This window comes from Zootoca vivipara, chromosome 7 (assembly GCF_965207765.1).
Source record: "Zootoca vivipara chromosome 7, rZooViv2.hap1.1, whole genome shotgun sequence".
NCBI lineage: Eukaryota > Metazoa > Chordata > Lepidosauria > Squamata > Lacertidae > Zootoca > Zootoca vivipara.
This window is the reverse complement of record NC_142590.1, coordinates 64,639,923-64,660,368: the sequence shown is the minus strand read 5'-3', so window position 1 is coordinate 64,660,368 and position 20,446 is coordinate 64,639,923. Positions and strand designations below refer to the sequence as shown.

At 44.3% G+C, this 20,446-nt stretch overlaps 1 protein-coding gene across 2 annotated transcripts; it reads right to left on the bottom strand.

The window, feature by feature from the left end:
• Nucleotides 1-1,092: 1,092 nt before the first annotated feature.
• On the bottom strand, nucleotides 1,093-19,535 carry MYBPH (myosin binding protein H). Of its 2 annotated transcripts, none has more exons than XM_035123950.3 (11): nucleotides 19,040-19,535; nucleotides 17,415-17,549; nucleotides 14,829-14,996; nucleotides 11,057-11,145; nucleotides 9,777-9,975; nucleotides 8,935-9,074; nucleotides 7,171-7,330; nucleotides 6,006-6,142; nucleotides 4,861-5,047; nucleotides 1,806-1,859; nucleotides 1,093-1,434 (listed from the first exon to the last, which is right to left on the bottom strand). In XM_035123950.3, the coding sequence occupies exons 1-10, from the start codon at nucleotides 19,236-19,238 to the stop codon at nucleotides 1,849-1,851; spliced, it is 1,425 nt and encodes a 474-aa protein (XP_034979841.1). In that variant the 5' UTR covers nucleotides 19,239-19,535; the 3' UTR covers nucleotides 1,093-1,434; nucleotides 1,806-1,848. The 2 variants fall into 2 exon arrangements, with proteins under 2 accessions (XP_034979841.1, XP_034979840.1); XM_035123949.3 differs by having other exon boundaries at nucleotides 19,019-19,388.
• Between the last annotated feature and the right edge of the window lie 911 nt (nucleotides 19,536-20,446).

Sequence of the window (20,446 nt, the reverse complement as noted above, 5' to 3'; positions counted from 1 at the left end):
TCCTGGGTGGCAATGAACAGGCACTCAGTTTGCCCCAAAATCGTATGTGGCGGCACATGGCAAGAAGCAAACTCTAGTAACATATCTATGATACAGGAGAGAGGCGGCATTTTCACTTCTGTGTCTTAAACTATTTTCTTCATTTTCCTTATTTCCGTAAATGGCAATGAATTTTAAAAAAATCACACTGAGCAGCAGGCACATTCAAATTAAAATGAATGGGTTTCATTCAATGTCATAAGGCTAACGCTCCATCAGTGCAATGATTTTTCCTTGCACAATGAAACATTCTCCCCGTCTCCCCTTATGAAACCCCTAATCTGTTCTGGAGTTTCCCCCAGAACAGATTTGGGGACAGCATGGGGGTGATCCCATTGCGCCAGCACTAATCGTTGCATTAGTGCAAAAGGTTAGTCAAATACCACCCAGTGTGTGCTGTTTTCTCTCTTACATTGACAATATTCACAAGAGGAACATTCTGGACTGAAATAGCATTCAGTGTGCCAGTTTGTAAAAATGCCCAGGATCCTGCTGAGTAGAAAAAGGAACTGATGGGATTTCTGATTTCCGAATACTGCTTAATATCAAAGCCTGTGGAGGTGGAAAGGAATGCTTGCTGTGAGGAATCACAGAGGAGGCTTTTGGCTCTTGCCACATGTGGCCTTCAGTCTAATATCACGTGGCCCTCAGGACAGTGGCTAGGGGAAAGGGAAACCTATGCAACCTTCTAAATTCCACCCATGTTTGGCTCTGGCCCCATCCACTTTTGGCTCGGCCCACCACAAAATACAGGACCCCCCCCCAATAGATTACCCGCAAGAGAAAGCAGCCCTTGAGAGAGGGGGAAAAGGTTCCCCAATCCTGCTTTAGAACTCTCACTAGCCTTTTACTCCACTAGCTGTCAAATCTTTCAGGAACAGTTTGTAAGTTGGAAACACCCCTTTGTGATGATTCAGTCCAACCTGACTGGGTAGCTTCCGAGGGTAGTGGCGAACTTCATTTTGGAATGCAGTATCACCCATACATAGGTGATGGCACGCTGGAGGGAGTCAACTGCAGAATGTATCACCGAGTAAAAAGTCCTTTGTAGGATGTTTTTAAATTATTAATTTATTGCTACCACCATCGTCATCGTCATCCTAAATGAACATTTCCCCCCAAGACTGATAACTATTGTAGGGTGAAAGACGATAAAAGGAGTAAAAGACATTTAACAGGAGACATGGTCAGTGTTCCTTACAGAGCCATCCTAGATGCAGGTCCTGTCCTCTATAAAGCTTCTGTTTTTGAAAAGACGCAACAGCAGCAGCAGCAGCTTCACCTCCAAGCGAGAGATTCCTTCTAGGAACCATGGAGCTGAGTGTGTGAATAAGGCATTGCTCCAGAGCAGGGATACCAAGAGGGAGTTTTGTAGGAGGCCTTGAACAGGAAACACTGAAACAAGAGATATGTGCAGACTCAATGTCTGGAGTGGATACTAGGCACCCAGAACAGAAACCATCTAATTTAGTTCAGCGCTCATTCACTCCTAATACCTATGATGCAGCCAGCTTTTCCTTCTCCTTGCCACCATGCAACCCTTAAGCTTGTTCTGCTCTTCAGTGCCATGGAGGACGATGTTCTGTTGCCAGCACTGAAGTAAGATTGAACCACAAGTCTTTTGTAGAAGTCAGCAGTGACAGAGACCTTGCCCTTCACTCCAGGCCACAAAATGTTTTGGGCCAGCCCTAGCCCAAGCTCTGATATGGCTCTTGAGCCAAATGCATTCTGGATGATCATCTTTAATTCTTCCAATGACATCTTACCTCAAACTCACTTTGTTCTTCATCTGGACTCACCATGTCATCCTTATTCTGGGACTGTGGAAACATAAGAAACTTGCAAGATTACTTTACAGGCATCTCTTCATGCAATGTGTCTTTTTTGTTTGTTTGTTTTGTCCTGCTGGTGACATTAATGGTAGCACAAGCTTTTGCCATAGAAATACTGTAGACTAGAGAAGCACTCAGTGATTGGTTGCAGTGCAGTAAGCAAGACCTACTCCTTTATAAACACACACAAAACCCCAACAACTCCAGGCTTATAAAAATGCTTCTTTATATGCTCTGTGATATTAAAATGCAAAGCACAGATAGTGGCTTAGCTGACTCAAGTCTGCTGGGAGATGTTTAGAGGCAGTGCACTATATTTGAAACACTATATGCTTAAAGGGCTCTCTCTTCTTAGTATCTCTCTCATCTCCATCCCAAATTGGTTATGTTCTGTTTCACTCCTGCAGTGGGAATGTCAATTTGCTTTTTACACTGGAGATTTCCTCTCCTAATAAATACAGCTCTAGAATCGCCTTCTGGCTTTGTTTCTAGTGTTCATTCATAAAAGATTTGCTGCATGGCTGGCCTGGGGGTGGGAAGTGATTTTTGTTTTGCTTGTTTAGCCTTGATAACAGAATCCAGACAAGTAAGAATTTTATTGTAGAACAAAAAAAGCCTTCATAAAATATATAAAAAATATGTATGACAGGACACAATGCAAGCTGAGTGTGAAATATCAAATGCTTCCCAAGCCCTTGGGACTTTGCCATACAAAATGTGAGCTAGGTATCTTGCAGGCTTGGGCCTGCATTGAATGTGCTGCTTATCTCAGCAACAAGAGCGTTTTCCTCCAGCAAAGAAGCCTGGGGATACTAAATCTCCGCCCATGACGTTTCCTGCGTAATTCCGGGGTCGCTGGGATCGGTCTTCTTCCCGCTGTTTCCCTGCTTCCCCCTTCCGTTCCCAAGCGGCGCCTTGGCTCGGCTACCTTGCCCGAGCCCTGGCTCCTACTTCCTGATTCCTCGCTAGAGACATCCCCCTCCCCGCTCCCACTTGTGCTTGGCGAAGAGCTTGTGGTTAAGATGGGAGGCGGCTGTCTATAGCTTCTGTCCCTCACACATACAAATAATTTATTCCACCTTCTTACAACCAGCCCACTTGACTGCTCTTACGTCATATAGACCAGTGTTTCTCAACCTTTTGGGGGCCAAGGCACACTTGTTCCATGAAAAAAATCTCGAGGCACACCACCATTTAAAAAGTTAAAAAAATTAACTCTGTGCCGCCCTATATTGACTATATAATTATGACTGTAAGAAACACTTGCCAAAAAGATAGTAATTTGTGTCTCACTTAGGATTGTATTTTTAAAGTTTGGTTGTTAATTTAAAAGAAATAGTGAAGCTTTTGTTTCATTAGTTTGATGAATAAAAATGATGTCCTTTTATGATTATGTACTCAATAAATGGGGTTTTTTTTGGGGGGGGGGATTCCCTGGATGCGCACTTTAATGAAATGTGTGGCGTACACCTATGCAAAATTGTTTTGCTGGGATTCTCGACAGGAAGTGCTGTGTCATTAATCGAAATGATTTAGCCTGCCTAAAATGAAAATACGTGTTAATATCATGACAGACTTATGCTGAAGAGTTTACTTTTCATCAATAAAAGTTTAAACACACCTACACGGAGTTCAGAGCCCCGCCGAGGGAGGAGGAGGAGGAGCGGACCCAGCGACACACCCGCCCCGCGGCCGCCTGCTTGGATCCCAGCCGGGTGCGCGGCGGCAGCCATGGCGGGAGAAGGGCCGCCGGCGGCAGCCGAGCACCTGCCTTGACGGCACCTGGGCGCCCCATGAGCTGCGCCGGGCTGCCAACGTCGGGAGAAGGAGACCTGGCTGGCAGAGTCGGGAGACCATGAGAGCGTCAGCCCTGCCCCCTCCCACACAGCGCGGACTCTGGCGGGCACCTCGCGGCATGCGCAAAGGACTCCCGAACGTCAGGAGCGTCAGCGTCAGCCCCTGCCCCCTCCCACACAGCGCGGCTGTGATGACGGGCGCCTCAGGCGCCGTACGACTCGGGAGTCAGGCGCAACTGCCGTGGGCGCCGGACGACTGCCGCGGGCGCAGCGGCTCGGCGCCCCTGGCAACCCGGCACCCTGGTGCATTGCGGGCGACAATCGCCCTTCTTGTCACCGCACGTTGCGGCACACCAGCCAGCGTCTCGCGGCACACTACTGTGCCGCGGAACAGCGGTTGAGAAACGCCGATATAGACAGTATTTCCTAATGTTCGATCAAAATCTACTTTATTGTAGTTTTAAAAACCACAGGCCAGGCTGACTGAGTGTGCCTTTGGTTTAGCTGTACCTCTGCCAAGTTGTTCTTAAACAATTCGCAATCCCTGAGCCCTCTTCTTGCAATAAGATTATAATACTGACCCACCTTAAAGGGCTGGTGTAAGGGATGACATGTAAAGGAAGCATTTTGAAAGAATATTCTGAAGAGCAGCATAAATGCTAAATATTGTAATTAAGCTAGCTTGTGGTCACCTCTTCTGCTCTTCACAAGTGTTGATATAACTGCACCATTCAATCGCCTCTGGACTGAAGCACTTTCTTAATGAATTTTAATAAACTGAAGTAGAATGTGCAGCATTTGGCAAACCTTCTAAGTCACTACTTGCTGCTGCACAGTGTTTCCTTGGGAAATCAATGAAGGGCCATCAATCCTGGGAACCAGCATTAACAATGTATGAAAGTGATTCTGGGAATGTCCCAGATGGAAACGGTTGCCAGCAATCCAAGCAAACGGATGGCAGAGCACCAGCCTTCAGCTGCATCTAGCAAACACACCCTGCCTGTCAATCACATTTGATTTCAGGAGGCTGAAATAGTTCATTACATGACTATGATTGGAATTCCCATAAGGGACAAAGGATTCCAAGCCACAGTAGAATTCACGCAGAATGGTTGCAATTCCCTTTGAAAATCTTGGCAATTGCATCGAAATAGGCAGTCCTAAAGCAAACTCCTCATATATTAAATACATACCTGTTACGTTCAGCTTGCAGTCTACAGAGGCTTCCCCAAAAGGGTTCACGGCCTTGCAGGTATAGACACCACCATCGAAGGGGCTGGGCTTGCGGATTTCTAGAGAGCAAATACCTTGGTTCATGAGGGCTAAATACCTGGGGTCTTCTCGAATTTCCATCTGGTTTTTCATCCAGATCACTTTGGGCTGAAATACAGATAAGGCACCAAAATGGCAGAAATTAACACCTCTCTCCAAAAAAGTGGGAAGGGGCTGATCATTGGTTCCAGGTGAGCAGCAGTTTCCCATTACTTAGTGATATGTTTCTGGACAATCATTACTTTTTCACCCTTAACCCTCCTGCCTACTCACTGGGACTGCTTTATGATGGATGTCACTGATAATGTCCCAGTGCTGCTATAGACTGCAGCACCCATCACATGTTTGCTGAAACAGGAAGGTACCACAAAGCCACTTCCACATAAGACTGGACATTTATCTGGAAAGTGATGGGGAAATGCACTGGAAAGTATGGCATAACACTTGCTTTGATGCAATGCCATCCAACCTCCCCCCTTGCCCTGAATAATATCAGAATGACTGCTCATTAAACAGCCCAAGTCATCTAATCTCCCTGCAAATGAATCAGGGTGAATGCTCAATAAACAGGTCTCCTGGAAGCCCCATAAATTCTAGAGATGCTTGAAGAATTTGATGCAAGCTGGCCTGATCTGCATCTCCTGGCCTGAAGTGCAGGTCAGAATGTAGCTCTTATCTGTTAGACTTCATGGTTCTCTGAATGTTGCGATGTGGACCTCAGCTCAAAAAAAAGCTATGCATCTAAATGTGTGTTATGAAATAAATTACAATTAGAAATTCCTATTTTGAAAGAAAAACATTCAAATGCAGCTTTAAAAAAAAGTTTGCAGATTACTGTGGAAGCAGGAGAGAACAGCCTGAGGAGTAAACACATGCAACAGGTACACTTAACCTGAAGTAAATGGATCCACCTGTCTGTAACTTATCCCCATTAACAAAAGAAGTCAACCTATGTTCCTCTACCAAAGGAAACACCTCAAGCCTCTCATCCTATACCCAATGTCAGATTCGGTCTTGCTAAAGACCTTCGCTGATCACTTAGCTTCCAAGAATGACCAGCACTCACCTTTGGGAAGCCCCGGACACTACAGACAAGCTGGGTACTGTAGCCCCGGGTGGTAGTTCTGTCGGTGAGAGGTTGGGTGAATTTTGGAGGTTCAGAAAGATCCTTGCTATTGTACTTCTCTGCTTTGTACGTGTTTGCTAGGGGAGGGGGAGAAGGCAGATCAATATAACTCTACATAAGAGGGGGAGCAGATTGTGACACTTTCTGAAACAGCCCTGTATATCAAAATAAGTGTATAAACCGCAAGTGAAAAAGGTAAAGGACCCCTGGACGGTTAAGTCAAAGACGACTATGGGGCATGGCGCTCATCTCCACAGCAGCTTTCCAGGCCATGTGGCTAGCATGACTAAACAGCTTCTGGCGCAATGGAACACCATGATGGAAGCCATAGCGCATGGGAAACGCCTTTTACCTTCCCGCCGCAGCGGTACCTATTTATCTACTTGCACTGGTGTGCTTTCAAACTGCTAGGTTGGCAGAAGCTGGGACAGAGCAAGGGGAGCTCACCACCGTCGAGCAGATTCGAACTGCCAACCTTCTGATCTTTAGCTCCCTGAGAAAACTATCAGCAGCCTCCAGCCATATATTCATTTGTAACTGATGTCTTTATGAAAGGCAGAAAGAAAATGTTCCTTTTTTCACCCCAACTACACCATTAAAACTCACTCTGTCATCCCTCCCAGTGTCTGCCATGGCTTATCTGGCTTTACATCAGAGTGAGGGACGTCCAGCCTCTGGGTTAAAAACTACCCCCTCCAGGCTTCCCTATCCTGCATTCAGGTCTTTCCTCAGGTTGTGATCTCTCTTCCAACCCATGCGTCCCTCTCTCTAGACCATCCCCTTCACTAGCCCTGCTTCTCACCCTCCCCTACAGTTCTTTTTTGTGGCTGGAACGTGGCCTACTGAACAAGAGTCACATGTGTGGTTCTGCCTACTTTCTTGCTGTCCCCATCCACTTTTCCTATGATACTCCCCCCCTCCACCTCACCATACAGCTGCTGGAATGTTGCCCATAAAAGAAGATGCTTCAGACAATCTGGCTGGAATGGTTTGAGCTGTCATGGCTGCCTTCTGTTCTCGATGTTCCGTGCACGTAACCCACCAGCCCTACAAGGAATGTCTTTCCACAACCATGTCTTTCCTACTGTGCTTCTACAGCACCTACCTGATTTTTTGATGTGAGCCACATCCTTGGAGACAGCAGGCTTCTCGCTGAGGCCACAGGGGTTCTCCGAGAAGACTCGAAAGGAGTAGCTGTTGCCAATTATGAGATCGGAGACGGTGCAGTTAGTGCGGTTGTAGTGCTCCATAACTGTGAACCATTGCTGGAAAGCAGTAAAGGTCAGCCTCTTAAACACGAAAAAGGTTCAGGTTCAGGGCACAGGGCTGCCCTCCCAGCAGAAGGACCAAGAGCTTCCCAAGCCAAAAACAACAACTACGGAAGCCACCCTGGGGTGCTGTTTTGTTTTGGTGTTAGGGCAAGCGAAAGTGGGTGACGGTGGCACCATTAGGGTCTCCTATTCATACCGAATAGCAGTGCCCAGGGCGGGGGTTGTTGGAACTGTAGCGCAGGAGAAAGCATTTAACTCGATCTGTAGTGGTTTTGTTGTCTTTTTCTTAAAGAACTGTACAACTGTTGATAGCTACATCTTTCAATGTAACACAGGTTCTCTGGTTCCATGGTTTTCACTCTACCACTTCTCCAACAGTGTTGCAAGAGGAAGGAAACAGCCCACAATACAATTTGGCTAACTGAGAGGGAAGAGAGTCCCCACTTGACACATATTCCATTGCTGTACTGGGGTGGGGAATAATGGCAGGAATTCTCCGTTCCACAGCAAACTGCCCCCACCAGTAAAGCCGCCCAGCCCTTTCTTAATTGCCAGCATATATAAATGTAGCATACAGTGAAATGCTAACTTGCTGCACTGAACAAGCCAAGACTCTCTTATATGTTTGCATAAAAGGGTGCTTTTGGACCTTATAGAAAAGGCTTTTGATACTATTTGATAAGAAGAAGAAGAAGAACAACTGCACGTTTATTAATATTATAATATGTTGCCCTCTCTCACCCCAAGATCCCAGAGAAGGCTACATCAAAAGGCAATATTAAAAACAGTTCAAAAAAACTGGCACTCACAGAAACAAGGTGGGTCCCAAAAATATTTGGCAGCAATGTTGTTTTATGACAATCTTCATGTTTTAATTTTTTTAAATTGATTTTAATGACCCTTATGTATATTTTGAACCAATATTTTAAGAAAGGAAAGTTTGTGTATTTGTTTGTTTTAAAACCTTATACAGTATCAATGCTTCCACAGAGCAACTGAAGCAAGGCATAGGTCACAGCACCAGGCATATAAAAATAGCTGAGTGCATCAACTCTTCCAGGGGGCTTGTGATTGGACCCCAGGAATAAAGCTCTATTACAAAGGCAAACTGTGTTGACCTACTGCCATTTCTGAAATACATGCTGCCGATGGAGGATTAGAGAGGTTCTCAAGGGAAAGATTTGTTGGACTAAATATGGATACATTTAGAGGGTTATTTACATTTGATAGTTAAAAAGAAAAAAAGAAAACAGTTCATACATGAGGGTTTTTTTTTTAACCTTGATTTACATTCTTATTCAAGATGTTATTGATTCCATTTATTGTACTATAAAAAACATAAAAGAATAAAAAGGGTAAAGGTTCTAAGTAATGTTCTTTTCCTATTCTCATTTTCACTGTTTTAAACCACCTGTGACCAAATTCTGTATTGTCACAAAATTTGTGGGCTGTGTTTTTGTGGAATATGCATTGCATTTATTATATTGACTCCTTTTGGTTGGTATTTGTAAACAGCTGTGAAGTGACCCACCACTAATCCTTGCACAAAGTACAATGCCCCCCCCCAGGCTGTATCTTTCCCAGTCCCAAGTCCTTACCCCAGTCTTCTTGTCTGCTTTTTGGACTGTGTACCCTTTGAGATCAGCATTGCCATTATCTTTGGGTGGGCTCCACTCCAATGCCACGTTAAAGCCCCATACATCCACCAGCTTCAGGTTCTCAGGAGGGCCTGGTCTCTCTGAAAAGATGAGCCACGCATTACATCTGAAATATCAAGACAGTGCTACCTGCCACAGCACATCATGGAGACATTCAGCAGCAGGCAGCAGATAAAACAGAGAGCAGCCATTAAGCTATCTGGAAGAAGAGGGAAATCTATAACCATACTGGAATATACAGTGGTATCTCTACTTACGAATTTAATGCGTTCCGAATGCACATTCGTAAGTCGAAAAAAATTGTAAGTCGAATCCCATAGGAGTGCATTGGGAGAAAAAATTCGTAAGTCGAAGCAACCCTATCTAAAAATTCGTAAGTAGAAAAAAAATCCTATCTAAACCGCATCCAAGATGGCGGACGGAGCTCCGTTCGTAAGTAGAGGTACCACTGTATTCTTATTATTCATTCATTACTGTCATGCAGGTGTAGTTTCAGTATTAGAAACAACAGCTCCTAATTCTTCAATGCCTTTTACATACAGCATCTTACCCTGTTATATAAGGGATTCGAGACTGAAACAGAACAGTCATCTCAGCACACATTCCCCATGGCATAAGCACACCACATGCTCCGATGCTTAATAATGCCAGGCCCAGCTAGCTGCCATATGCCACAGTACACAATGACTCTTGAATTAGGGAATTTTGTTTCAAGGGAAGAGGTATCTGTGCTAGCCACCCTTTAGATACCCAATCAAACCATATGGTTTCATCGCCCTTACCAATCACCTGGAGATTAATGGTGGCCTTGTCTTCTAGTTCATCTAAGATCTTAACACTTATTTCATATTTTCCAGAATCACTGCGCTGAACTTGGCGGATGAATAGGACAGAGTCCCTTTCACTGTTGCGCAGATTCATTCGCTTGGGATCCAGAGGCTGGCCATCTTTGGTCCAGGTTACCTGTGGCTTTGGCTTTCCCTAAGGAAAGGCATATGGAGAACAGTTGGTAGATCGCGGTTTTCTTCTATTTGTCTGGCTACTAACTCTTATAAACATACAGTGAATCTTCGGCAATGGTTAGGTGGTCTTTCATGATTTTGATGGTTCCTGGTGTTGCTCTTATAACTACGTTGTTTGTTTTTAGTTTAGTTTTATTAATTTGATTTTACTGATTAGAACTTGCTTTATATTACATTGTGGTTCTATTATGTGAAGTGTGTTGATTGTTCTTCATGGAAGTGAAAAGTGGGAATAAAGGTTCAAAGAAAGAAAGTGCTCATTTGCTTCCACTTTCTAGCCTCATGTGATCAAATTGTGATGCAAAAAGCCAACACAATTTTTGGATTCTTATTCAAAGGCACGACAGTTGCTGACACACATTTATCATAGCTGCCAAGTTTTCCCTTTTCTCACGAGGAAGCCTATTCAGCATAAGGGAATTTCCCTTAAAAAGGGGGCTAACTTGGCAGCTATGACATTTATGTATGTGAGTGCCCATGCACAGGAGAGGCAAACATTTTCATACTGATGTTTCTACCCAAAACCTGAGCTCTGAAGTCCCCTCCCCAACAAAAAACTTAGGGGCAGTTGAAGCTAGTATGAATGTGTGTCAAATGCAGTTGCTTCTGACAGCTGGCCCTTAAAGGGAGTGGCCTAGAGCCACAGCATGTCTACAGATACCCAAGAACCAAGGAAATGCATGGAGTGCTATACCCTATTATAAGTCTCTCTATACCACTTGCTATTTTTAGTAGAACGCTATTTTCGGCTCTGGACTACAATCCCCCACCCGGTGCCTGACAGGAACATATTGCCTCTGCCTTCCAAATGCACATAACAAACTTTTCTCAGTGACCAGGCCACATTCAAGTGAAGCTGGAATTCTTTCCAAAACATCAACAATTCCTGCTTTGGATGCTGCCCACTGTAGCCAACCTGAGAACTAGTTCACCTTTGCAAGCTTTCTGCAACTATTCCTAGCTTCTTGACCAATTAGGACAAAGGCTTTTAATCCCCACCCAAAGCCAAAATGTCAAAATAGGAATAAGGATCCACATACCCGAAAAGGAATCATCAGGTTCAACACATCGCCCACAGTCTTCATGTACAAGTCCCTCAAATAGCGTGGCAGTCGGATCTTGGGCTGCTCTGAAGAAAACAAAATTATAGCAGTTTGTCACTGGTACTGCAGAACTTGCAGTGGAATCACTGATGAATCTCCTTTGCTTGGATCATTTGGCTTGCCGGGAATGCTTAGGAGCACTAATGATTAGGCAGTATATAAATGTCTTAAATAAATAAATGTTAAAGGGTGAGATACCCATATGACCAGAGAGGTTCCACAGCAGTTTGGAGGCAGGGTAAGCCAAATATCTCATATTTCATTGTGGTTAAACTTTGTAGGATCAAGGGTACTTTCCCCTCAGCACAACAATGCATCTTCCTCGGACCATAAATACAACCCAGGCCAAGGAGAAGATGCCACCAGCTCTTGAAGCGACCAGCAGTGGCGTGAGAGAACTGTTGGCTCAGTTCTTCCCACATTCCCTGACTCTTCTTAAGAAATACCTGTGTGTCCTGAGGGGAAGCAGGATAGAAGCCCAAGCCAGGGAGCCTAAACCATCAACTCCTGAAGTGACTATCCATGACCTGAGAAAATGTTGAGTCAGCCATGCCCACACCTCTGTTGTATACTAAGCCAAAAAGATATGTGTGTATGTGCTATGCAGCACATACTGAAAGCAGAGCTTTATACTTTCCCTTGGGAAAACAACCTGGTGAGATTCAAAAGAAGCCTGTATGCATTTAATCACTTGCCGCTGTCTTCACTAGCATCAAAATAGCAATGGTGTAACTCTAGCATGCTATATTTGTAAATGGTAGCCTGGGTGGTGAAGGAATTATGTTGGGGTTTAATAAAAGAGCTATGCATGCCTGCAAGGCTTAAACGTGCAGTAGCTTACATTCCAGAAGTGATCATGTAAAGGAGGACCCAGGATTATAAAGCTGAAAGATACTTTAACAACACTGTTCATAGAACACCAGCAATGCAGTAGGATATACCAGAGAAGAACGCTGCCAACAACTGTAACAGCATCTTCACTCACCAATCTCTTTCCCCCTGAGATCCCTTGCTGGCATTTATTCTTATCAATAGGGCCAGCGCAGCCATTAGGCAGGATGAGGCCACTGCCTCAGGCAGCGGAAGTCCCCAAGGTGGCACTCCCACAGGCCAGGTTATCTTGCTAATTGCTTAAAAGTGCGCAAAGGTATTTTTTTGCTCAAGTGTTAGAATAAAATAGCATCAGGGGCAAACAGCAGGGGGACATTTTAAAACACAGGAAGCTATGTAGAGGACACCAATCCTAATCTCTCAAAATAAAAGTAACAGCATTAACCACACTTTTTTTAAAGAGCCTGTTCTTTCAACACACAATAAAGTAGGCCAGTACAGTAATATTATATCAATATTGTACAATGAGAGAGATTGTGAGTTTCCTGAGCTGAGAACTGGTGCTGCTACGCTGTACCAATTGGCTAGAAAACTAATTGAAGATTAAGTGTGTAAATAGACCATCAATCTCAAAATGCCGCAGCATATTTTTTTTGTCTACCTGCAGCTACACAGGCACTCAACTGGAATTTGCTCCCAGCAATGTACATAAAGTAGTCTTGTTAACTAAACAGTTGGAACTGCAAGAACAATTTAAACATAACACGCTGGTCAAGATTTTATATTTGCATAATCTGAGACACTCAAACGATAGAACCTATCCCACCACACAAAAAAACATTCATCTACCAGTACAGTACTGCAGATACCTGAAAATACAACAACCTGCATTTGACTCATTCAGAGTCAGGTTAAAAAGCACTGTGCACAAATTCCATAATACAGTGGCAGATGCCTTTATGTCCCTACTCCTGCCACACTTTATGCTAGTGGTGCACAAGTAGTGAAAGATAGTTCTGTGAGTCCAGTGACAATCTGTGCTTGCAGGCAGCACAATTATATGCTGCAGTAGAGAACTCACTTGCCGACTAGCTGGCAGAGAAATATGTTCCGTCACCGGCATTCATAGTTTTCCATCAAAACCTTTGTCTAAAAATAATTTAGGTTAATCTGAAGTGTGACCCCTCTGTCCAAGCTATAAAAGATCTTAATATTTCGCACTCCACACAAGATACCTACTAAACACACTATGGGGCCAGCAATACCTTGAGGAGGCTGAAGAAGCTTTCAAATTCCTAAGAAGCACTGAAGGTCACACACCCTTGCTGTAATCTGAAGTGAAGGAGCCAGGGGTAAAGTGACCAGATGCAAAGAAGGACAAGATCCCTGAATCTTTAATAGTTGGGGGGGTGCACTCTAGCAGTAGTTTAAAAAGCAGTACTTGGCAGATTCTCCTCAGCCAGTTTCTACAGTAGCTGCAGAAAAATGTATAGATGGGTTCCAAATTACAGCACTCAGATCCATGACCACTGCTGCTAAGTGAGATACAATTAATAGTGCAATGTATGTATCATTACATTGTGGTGCCACATTAAAGTTATCAGCAGCTGATACCACGAAAGCCAGAGCTGTATCATACCCAGGACTTGCAGATCAGACTGTTCTTGCAATTTGTAGACATATCTGCACATGATTTATTTTGAGAACTAAATGTGGTTGGGAGGTATACTTCTTCATCACTGACTTCAGCTTCTTCTGGTTTCCTGTTACCCAGAGTTCTGTTGATGACTGAAGGATGAGGGCACAGCCGCGAGGGCATCCCAGGTTAAAAGGAACCTGCCTTGCCATGGATGTTATCCAGTGCTTCCAGTTGAGTGCTAAAATGCTGAAGAAAGAACATGGGAAGCTGCCATGCCCTCAACAGAACTACTGAAGTAAGCCAATTGGAAATAAGGAAATTTAGTTCTGAATAAATATGTATAGGATTGCGCTCTCATTCTTGCATTCAGAAGAACAGTTTTATATTAATATTGGATTGAACATAATTATACTTCCCAATGGCGCACCAAGAAGGCCTATCATATGCATGTTTAAGGTCCATGTGCAATGCCTGCCGCTCACTGCAATGCACTCTGCCTTAGGAGATATCTACTTGCCCTACATATTCATGGGACTGTCCAAAAATAGGTGCAGTGGGAGCATCAATGGCACCTTTTTAATTTATTAAAGCGGATTTCACATAACATCAACTGCATCTTGTCCTCACCTTTAAGTAGGTGAAGTATGCTCCATTTTTACACAAGAAGGTTTGATTGCTCTATGCTGGGGTGTCTGCTTCATTTTCATTTCAAGAAATTGCAAAAATGAGTCAAAGCTGTTCATAATTTTTAAAGCAATGAAAAAAGGACAACAGAAGGAAAAGTAAAGAAAATTTTGCAAGGGCAAAATGGAAACAGCCCAAACCAGAAAGTCATCTGAAATTAATTCTCCATTGCATACCACAGTGCAATCAGCTACAACAAATCATGACACCAAATGCTAGCAGGCTTTAGTTGTGGTGAAGAAAAAACTCTAAGGGTATACTAATGTGAGCCAAAGCCTCTTTTATGGAGATTACAGGAGTTAATGAAAGCCATTAAGCAAATTTGATCCACTTGTGTATAAGAGAAGGAGTGTTGTTTAAGCTTTGCATACCACATCACTTTGCTGATAGAAATCATGGTCCCACAAAGCTCCTGGGGGTAGGGGAATAACTCCCAACAAGGCAAACAGCAGCTAGAGGGAGGATTTTGACCAGGAAGATGATATGAAGGACTTCTTTGAATAATCCATGTTAATGAACATGTTCTGTTACGCTAAATGCATTCAAGATACATACCAAGAACCTCTCTGATGAGGAGTGGCTGGTCCAGGACGGCTGGCTCACTAACTCCATCACCTTTCACAGCCTTCACACGAATGAGAAGTTTATCTCCAGATGTTAGATCGCGAATTACATAACGGGTGGAAAGGAAGGGCTTCGTGTTGGCAGCCACCCAGTCTGTAGCTAAAACAAAAATATGCAACAGGTGAGTCATACGATTAGAAGCAAGGATGGCACGGTTGGGTTACGGCACTCGTTTGATCTTACAGCAGAGTCACTGCTACTTACCAGGAAGGAGGTGTCAACACAATGTAAACACACCGGTTGGAATGCCAGATTGGCTCTGCCAGTATATTTGCACCATGTCAACCTCCCTGCCCCCACTAACAGGTAAGCAGCAGCAGCTAAGCTGCCAGGAGGTCTAAGGTTCATTGCTGCCCCACTACGTCATCCACAACGGAATTATTGTAAAAAGTTGATTCAGTGGACAATGAGGCCTCTACTCTGATACATTTAAAATGTATCTGTCTACAGAGCCCACTCAGTTCTTTCTTGAGAATGAGATGAAAGCTGCAATGTTATCTAAGGGTACCATACGTCCTGGACATAGCCAGGATTCATCCATCGAAAATGGTGTCCGGGCTGAAAAGTGGCTAATATGCCTGGGAAAGAAAGCTCAACAACTTTGCCTCCACCCCCAAAAAAGCCTTTCACTTTTTGAACTGTCGTTGTTGTTTAGTCATTTAGTCATGTCCGACTCTTCGTGACCCCATGGACCATAGCATGCCAGACTTTCTGAAATAGGGCAACCCTAAATTATCCCCATTGGGATATAACATTTGGGTACATTTGTGCTACAATTGTGCTCAAGCCATATTTTGTGAACAGTTATGCCATGTTTCAAGGACATCCTCTTCTAATCACAACAAAAGCAAGCTTTTATTGGATTCAATTAACAAAAGAGGTTACAAGGGTTGAGGGAATCTAATTAGTGAGTGGAAATGCTACCCTGTGGCAATAGCTCTCCAAATACACCATGCAGATATGGAGTGACAAATATGTGATATTCAAGCCAGGCCGAAAAACTGGCTTGAATAAAATATTCAGCAAACAATTTGGAACGCAGGAAGTAATTTGCGAGCAAGGAAAAGAGCTAACCTCAAAATAATTTATTTATGAGAAATGATTCACCCAGCTATAGCTCACAAGAACCCCCAGCCAGACAACCCATGAAAAGGGGCAACATAAATTGTTTGTAGCAATCAATAGGGATGTCATCAATTGCTGAAGACTTTAGTAGACGTCACCCATTATTTATTACCATTATAGCATACTCAGTCTGTATGATAAACCTTGTTTAATACACAACATCTTCCACTCAGGCTGTGACATGATTAATCCATCACTGGTGGTTTACAAACCAAATTGCTCACAAATGTAATCTTGGTTCCTAATATTATTCAGTTTTTAAAAACTTGATCCCCTCCCCCTCTTTCCTTTTTCCTTCTGTGATGGAACCCCTATTTGGGGACTTCCCTGGCTTTTTTCTGGCCCATGTAGGACCAGTCTGGATAGTTGACCTTGGTGAAGATTTGACGTTTTCTGCCCCCAAACAGTTTGGATCTGAGCTTCCACTGAAATGAGACTGCATTTTAAGTTGTATTTTAATCCTGTTTTTAAGTTATATTTTAATCCATTGTTTTTATACCTGGTGTTAGCTGCCCTGAGCCCGGTCTTGGCCAGGGAGGGCGGGGTATAAATAAAATTTATAATAATAATAATAATTAATAATAATAATAATAAAAAGCAGACATCATAGACTGCAACCCTTTTTCGTAATATAAAGTGCTACTATACCGTACCTTTCTATGCTATTTGGAGGTGCGTATTTGGCAGCCTCTATGGTATGGCATCTATACTTTTTACATAACAGATTCAATCTGCAAAAGTGGTTGAAAGAGGGGAGAAATAACTACCGGTACTTTCTCCATTTACAAGTTTGGAAAGCCACTTCCACCATTGCCATATACAGAATAAGAGGCTGAAAGGCAAGGTCATTTCTTGACTTTAAGTAGATTTCCTTCTTTCAGTAGTTCCACAGCAAGAAGACTTTGTACATGTACATTTCCTGCTCCAGCATGCAAGTTCTGTTTCTCAGCAGTTGGACAGAACCAAAGCAATGCTTGAATAGAAGAAGCTACATCTGTGGAATCTCTTCCTGCCTGAGAGCTCCTAAAAGAAATGGACCAACCTCAAGGTTCTAGAATTTGCAATCCCATGACTTGCTGCTTCTAGAATTCTAAGCCTTTCTCAACTTGAGCTCACAGAGCATGTCCATTGCACATCAACATGGCATGTGAGCAACTGATCGGGTGTGTGGAGAATATGTCAGGCTAACAAGAGAACACATATCATTTTCTTTACACACCTGTTCAGCGGTTTAAGGGTTTAACGAACATTTCATGAGAACTATATGAAATCCAACTGTGGCTATAGATACGTCAAGAGAGGGACAAGCAATTTATCCTGACCATGTTATCCTATTTTCCACATTAATGCATGCAGCTCTTCATGCTCATGAGAGATAAAGCTCAAGCCTACTTCCGTATTTGCAGTGCTCCACCACATATCCATCCAGGCCAGAATGGCCCACAACCTCTGGGGCATCCCACGTCAGAGTCACAGAATTGTCGTTCACATCGTCCACTGTTAGATTTAACGGTGCACCGGGAGTGCCTGGTATCACAAATATAAAAGCGTTAGTAAGGCATTTCCCATCCCCACCAGTCTAGTACTTATGCTGTGTAAATTCATTAATGCTCTTTTCTCGGACTAAGGGCTTAGTCCAAGCATAGGCAACCTTGGCTCTCCAGATGTTTTGGAACTACAACTCCCATGATCCCTAGCTAACAGGGCCAGTGGTCAGGGATCATGGGAGTTGTAGTTCCAAAACATATGGAGAGCCAAGGTTGCCTATGCCTGGCTTAGTCAGAGAATGGATATCCCAACCTTATTTTAGCCTTTGCATGATAGCTATGCAAATTCCCATTTCTCACACACTCAGTGAATGCGAGAGCAGGGAGCGGGTTGTGTCCCACTCCCCAACACTGGTGCATCCCTCTGGCTATATGTCCCAGCATCCAGTATTAAGTTGAGCACATCTCCATACATACAGTTGTTATGGGCATAGGGATTTTCATGTGATCAGGAACCTCACTTGCACTGGATTTATGACTGCATGGAAGCTCCGACACACAGTTGTTATGCATGCAGGGCTCCCTTTCACTTGTTCAGCTGAACAAGAGAATGTAGTGGAGGGTTGTGACCAGAGGGGTACACCAACATACATATTGCTGATGCAGTAAATTCCCTGGGGAACCAGGTCTCCTTCCTACGTCCTTCAAATTTCTGGGGCTGGGGTAAGAGAACACTATCCTCTTTCTCCAGCTCCAGGTGCTTCTATGATGCTCGCAATAGTAGTCAGTGGGAACAAATAGCTGAAGGTGATTTCATGGAGGGTTGTTGCTGGTGGTTTTCACATTCATTCCATTTCTGACACTGATAGAGGTTTTGTTGTAAAAGCTACAAGACCTATTTTGGTGCTTCCGGACCATATACGGCTCATCCAGGTAATTGCAAATGGGACGTCGGTGGCAATGGCGCTTTTAAGGCTGCAGTCCCAACCCTATTTAGTTCCCATTTAATTCAATAGGGCTTGCTTCTAGGTAGCCATGGTTAGGATTGCATTGCAATTTATCAGAGAAGTGAAATCCGTCTTAAATGGAGGAGGCAGGACACGGCCTGCAGTTAGGATACCAATGGCCTAACGTGACTACCGCAATTAATTATTAATTATATTATTATTATTATTATTATTATTATTATTATTATTATTATTATTATTATTATTATTTAAAAATGGAGTCAGCACTATACCACAATAAGTACCCGTCTGGAAAAAAATCACCGGAAAACAAGCGTGGCGCAGGCCGTGGCGATTCACTCGACTTGCTGTCTTTTTAAATATGAGAGAAGCCCCATCCACATGTGCTTTTTGGCGCCCAAGCTCAAAGCCCCTCATTTCAACGCGTGGCCTTGGAAATGGCCTCCCGCGTGCGCCACGGGTTTGCACCGGGAGCAAAGAGGCGCACGCGCCGCCGCCGCCCTCCCGCCTCCGCTGCTCGAGACACTTTTCGGCCACCCACCTCGCCGGCCGCCGCCCTCACCTTCTTTGGGCTTCTTTTTAGCTGGAGCTGCCGGTGGGGCGCTTTGGGCCGCCGGAGGAGCCGGAGCCTCGACGGCTGCGGCTGCGACTGCTGCTGCTGCTAAGTCCGGTCCGGGAGCTGCTGCTGGAGCCGGTTCTGCTGGAGCCGAGGCCGGCTCTTCGGAGGGAACGGCCTCCGGGGCAGCCTCTTGCTCGGACATCTGCGGTAGGCTTCGAGGACTCCGCTCTGTGCCCCGGGGTGGCGGTCGGTGAAGCTGCCGCGTGCGGTTAGAGCGTCAGCGGTGGCCAAAGTCCCGCCCGGCTCGCCCTTTCTGCCTCTCTCCTTTCTTCGGCGCCGATTTCCCCCTTGTGCTCTCCGCAAGGTCTGGGGGGGTTTTATAGACCCCTCCAGGCCACCCCCTCCTCTCTCTCCGCCGCTTGGGCCCACCTGCTTGGGCGGGCGGGGGAGCCAGGAATAGCCGCCCAGCAGCTGCGAGGTGCAAATTCAGCATCTCCTCGGGAGTAGCTGCGCTCCGCGGGACTGGCCCGCAGTATGATCTGTCCCTTGAAGCAAGGCTTCCCCTGACCCAGGGTTTCGCAAGGCTAGCTGCGCCCTCAAGCCGGCACCCAATGCAGAGCATTGCCCCTGAGCATGTGCAGAACAACATTCCTTCATCCTTGCCTTCTCCCTCCTTACCTCCTTTTGAAGTAAATAGAGAAGGGGTGCCAAACCTTCACAAGCTGACAGTTCAGCATGAAAGTGGAAATTAAGGACCTCAAATAGGCTACTGTGTGGAGTAGGAATTTGGGTGTCTTTTCTCCAGCCTTGCATTCCAAGAGTGGCTGGGGAAACCCAGCCAGATGGGCGGGGTATAAATAATAAATTATTATAATATTATTGTCCCTCTGATTCCTCCGTTTTCCAAATAGGCCTAAGATGCTCATCTGTCTTTGCAGCTCGCAGGGTCCGGACTGCACTAACAAAACTGCTTGATTATGGATCAAACTTCTGTGGGAAACAGCTGATGAAGACAAAACTGTGCCAAAAGGCAAAGTTCTCTAGACAAACTATAAATTCCAGAGGAATAGTTGTGTTAGTCTGCTGCAAGAAAAACAGTAGTCTTGTTATTTGCTGCAGCATAATATCTTGTGGAATAAAAGAATCCTGAAAGTCATGCTTAATAGTAAACAATAAATACAACATGTAAATAACAAATATAACATGTAATAACATTTCACTTTAATAAAATGCCTATTAATCTTTTTTGCTAATTTGAGGGGGTTTGGGAGAAACATGAGCGTACAGAAGCTGGAAACAGGAGTGGATCTAAGATAAGTTTCCTAAGTTGTATGATGCATCTGAAAGTTTGCGTAGGGAAGTAGATGATCTTAATTTATTTATTTTATTTTGGAAGTGCTACGGAATTGG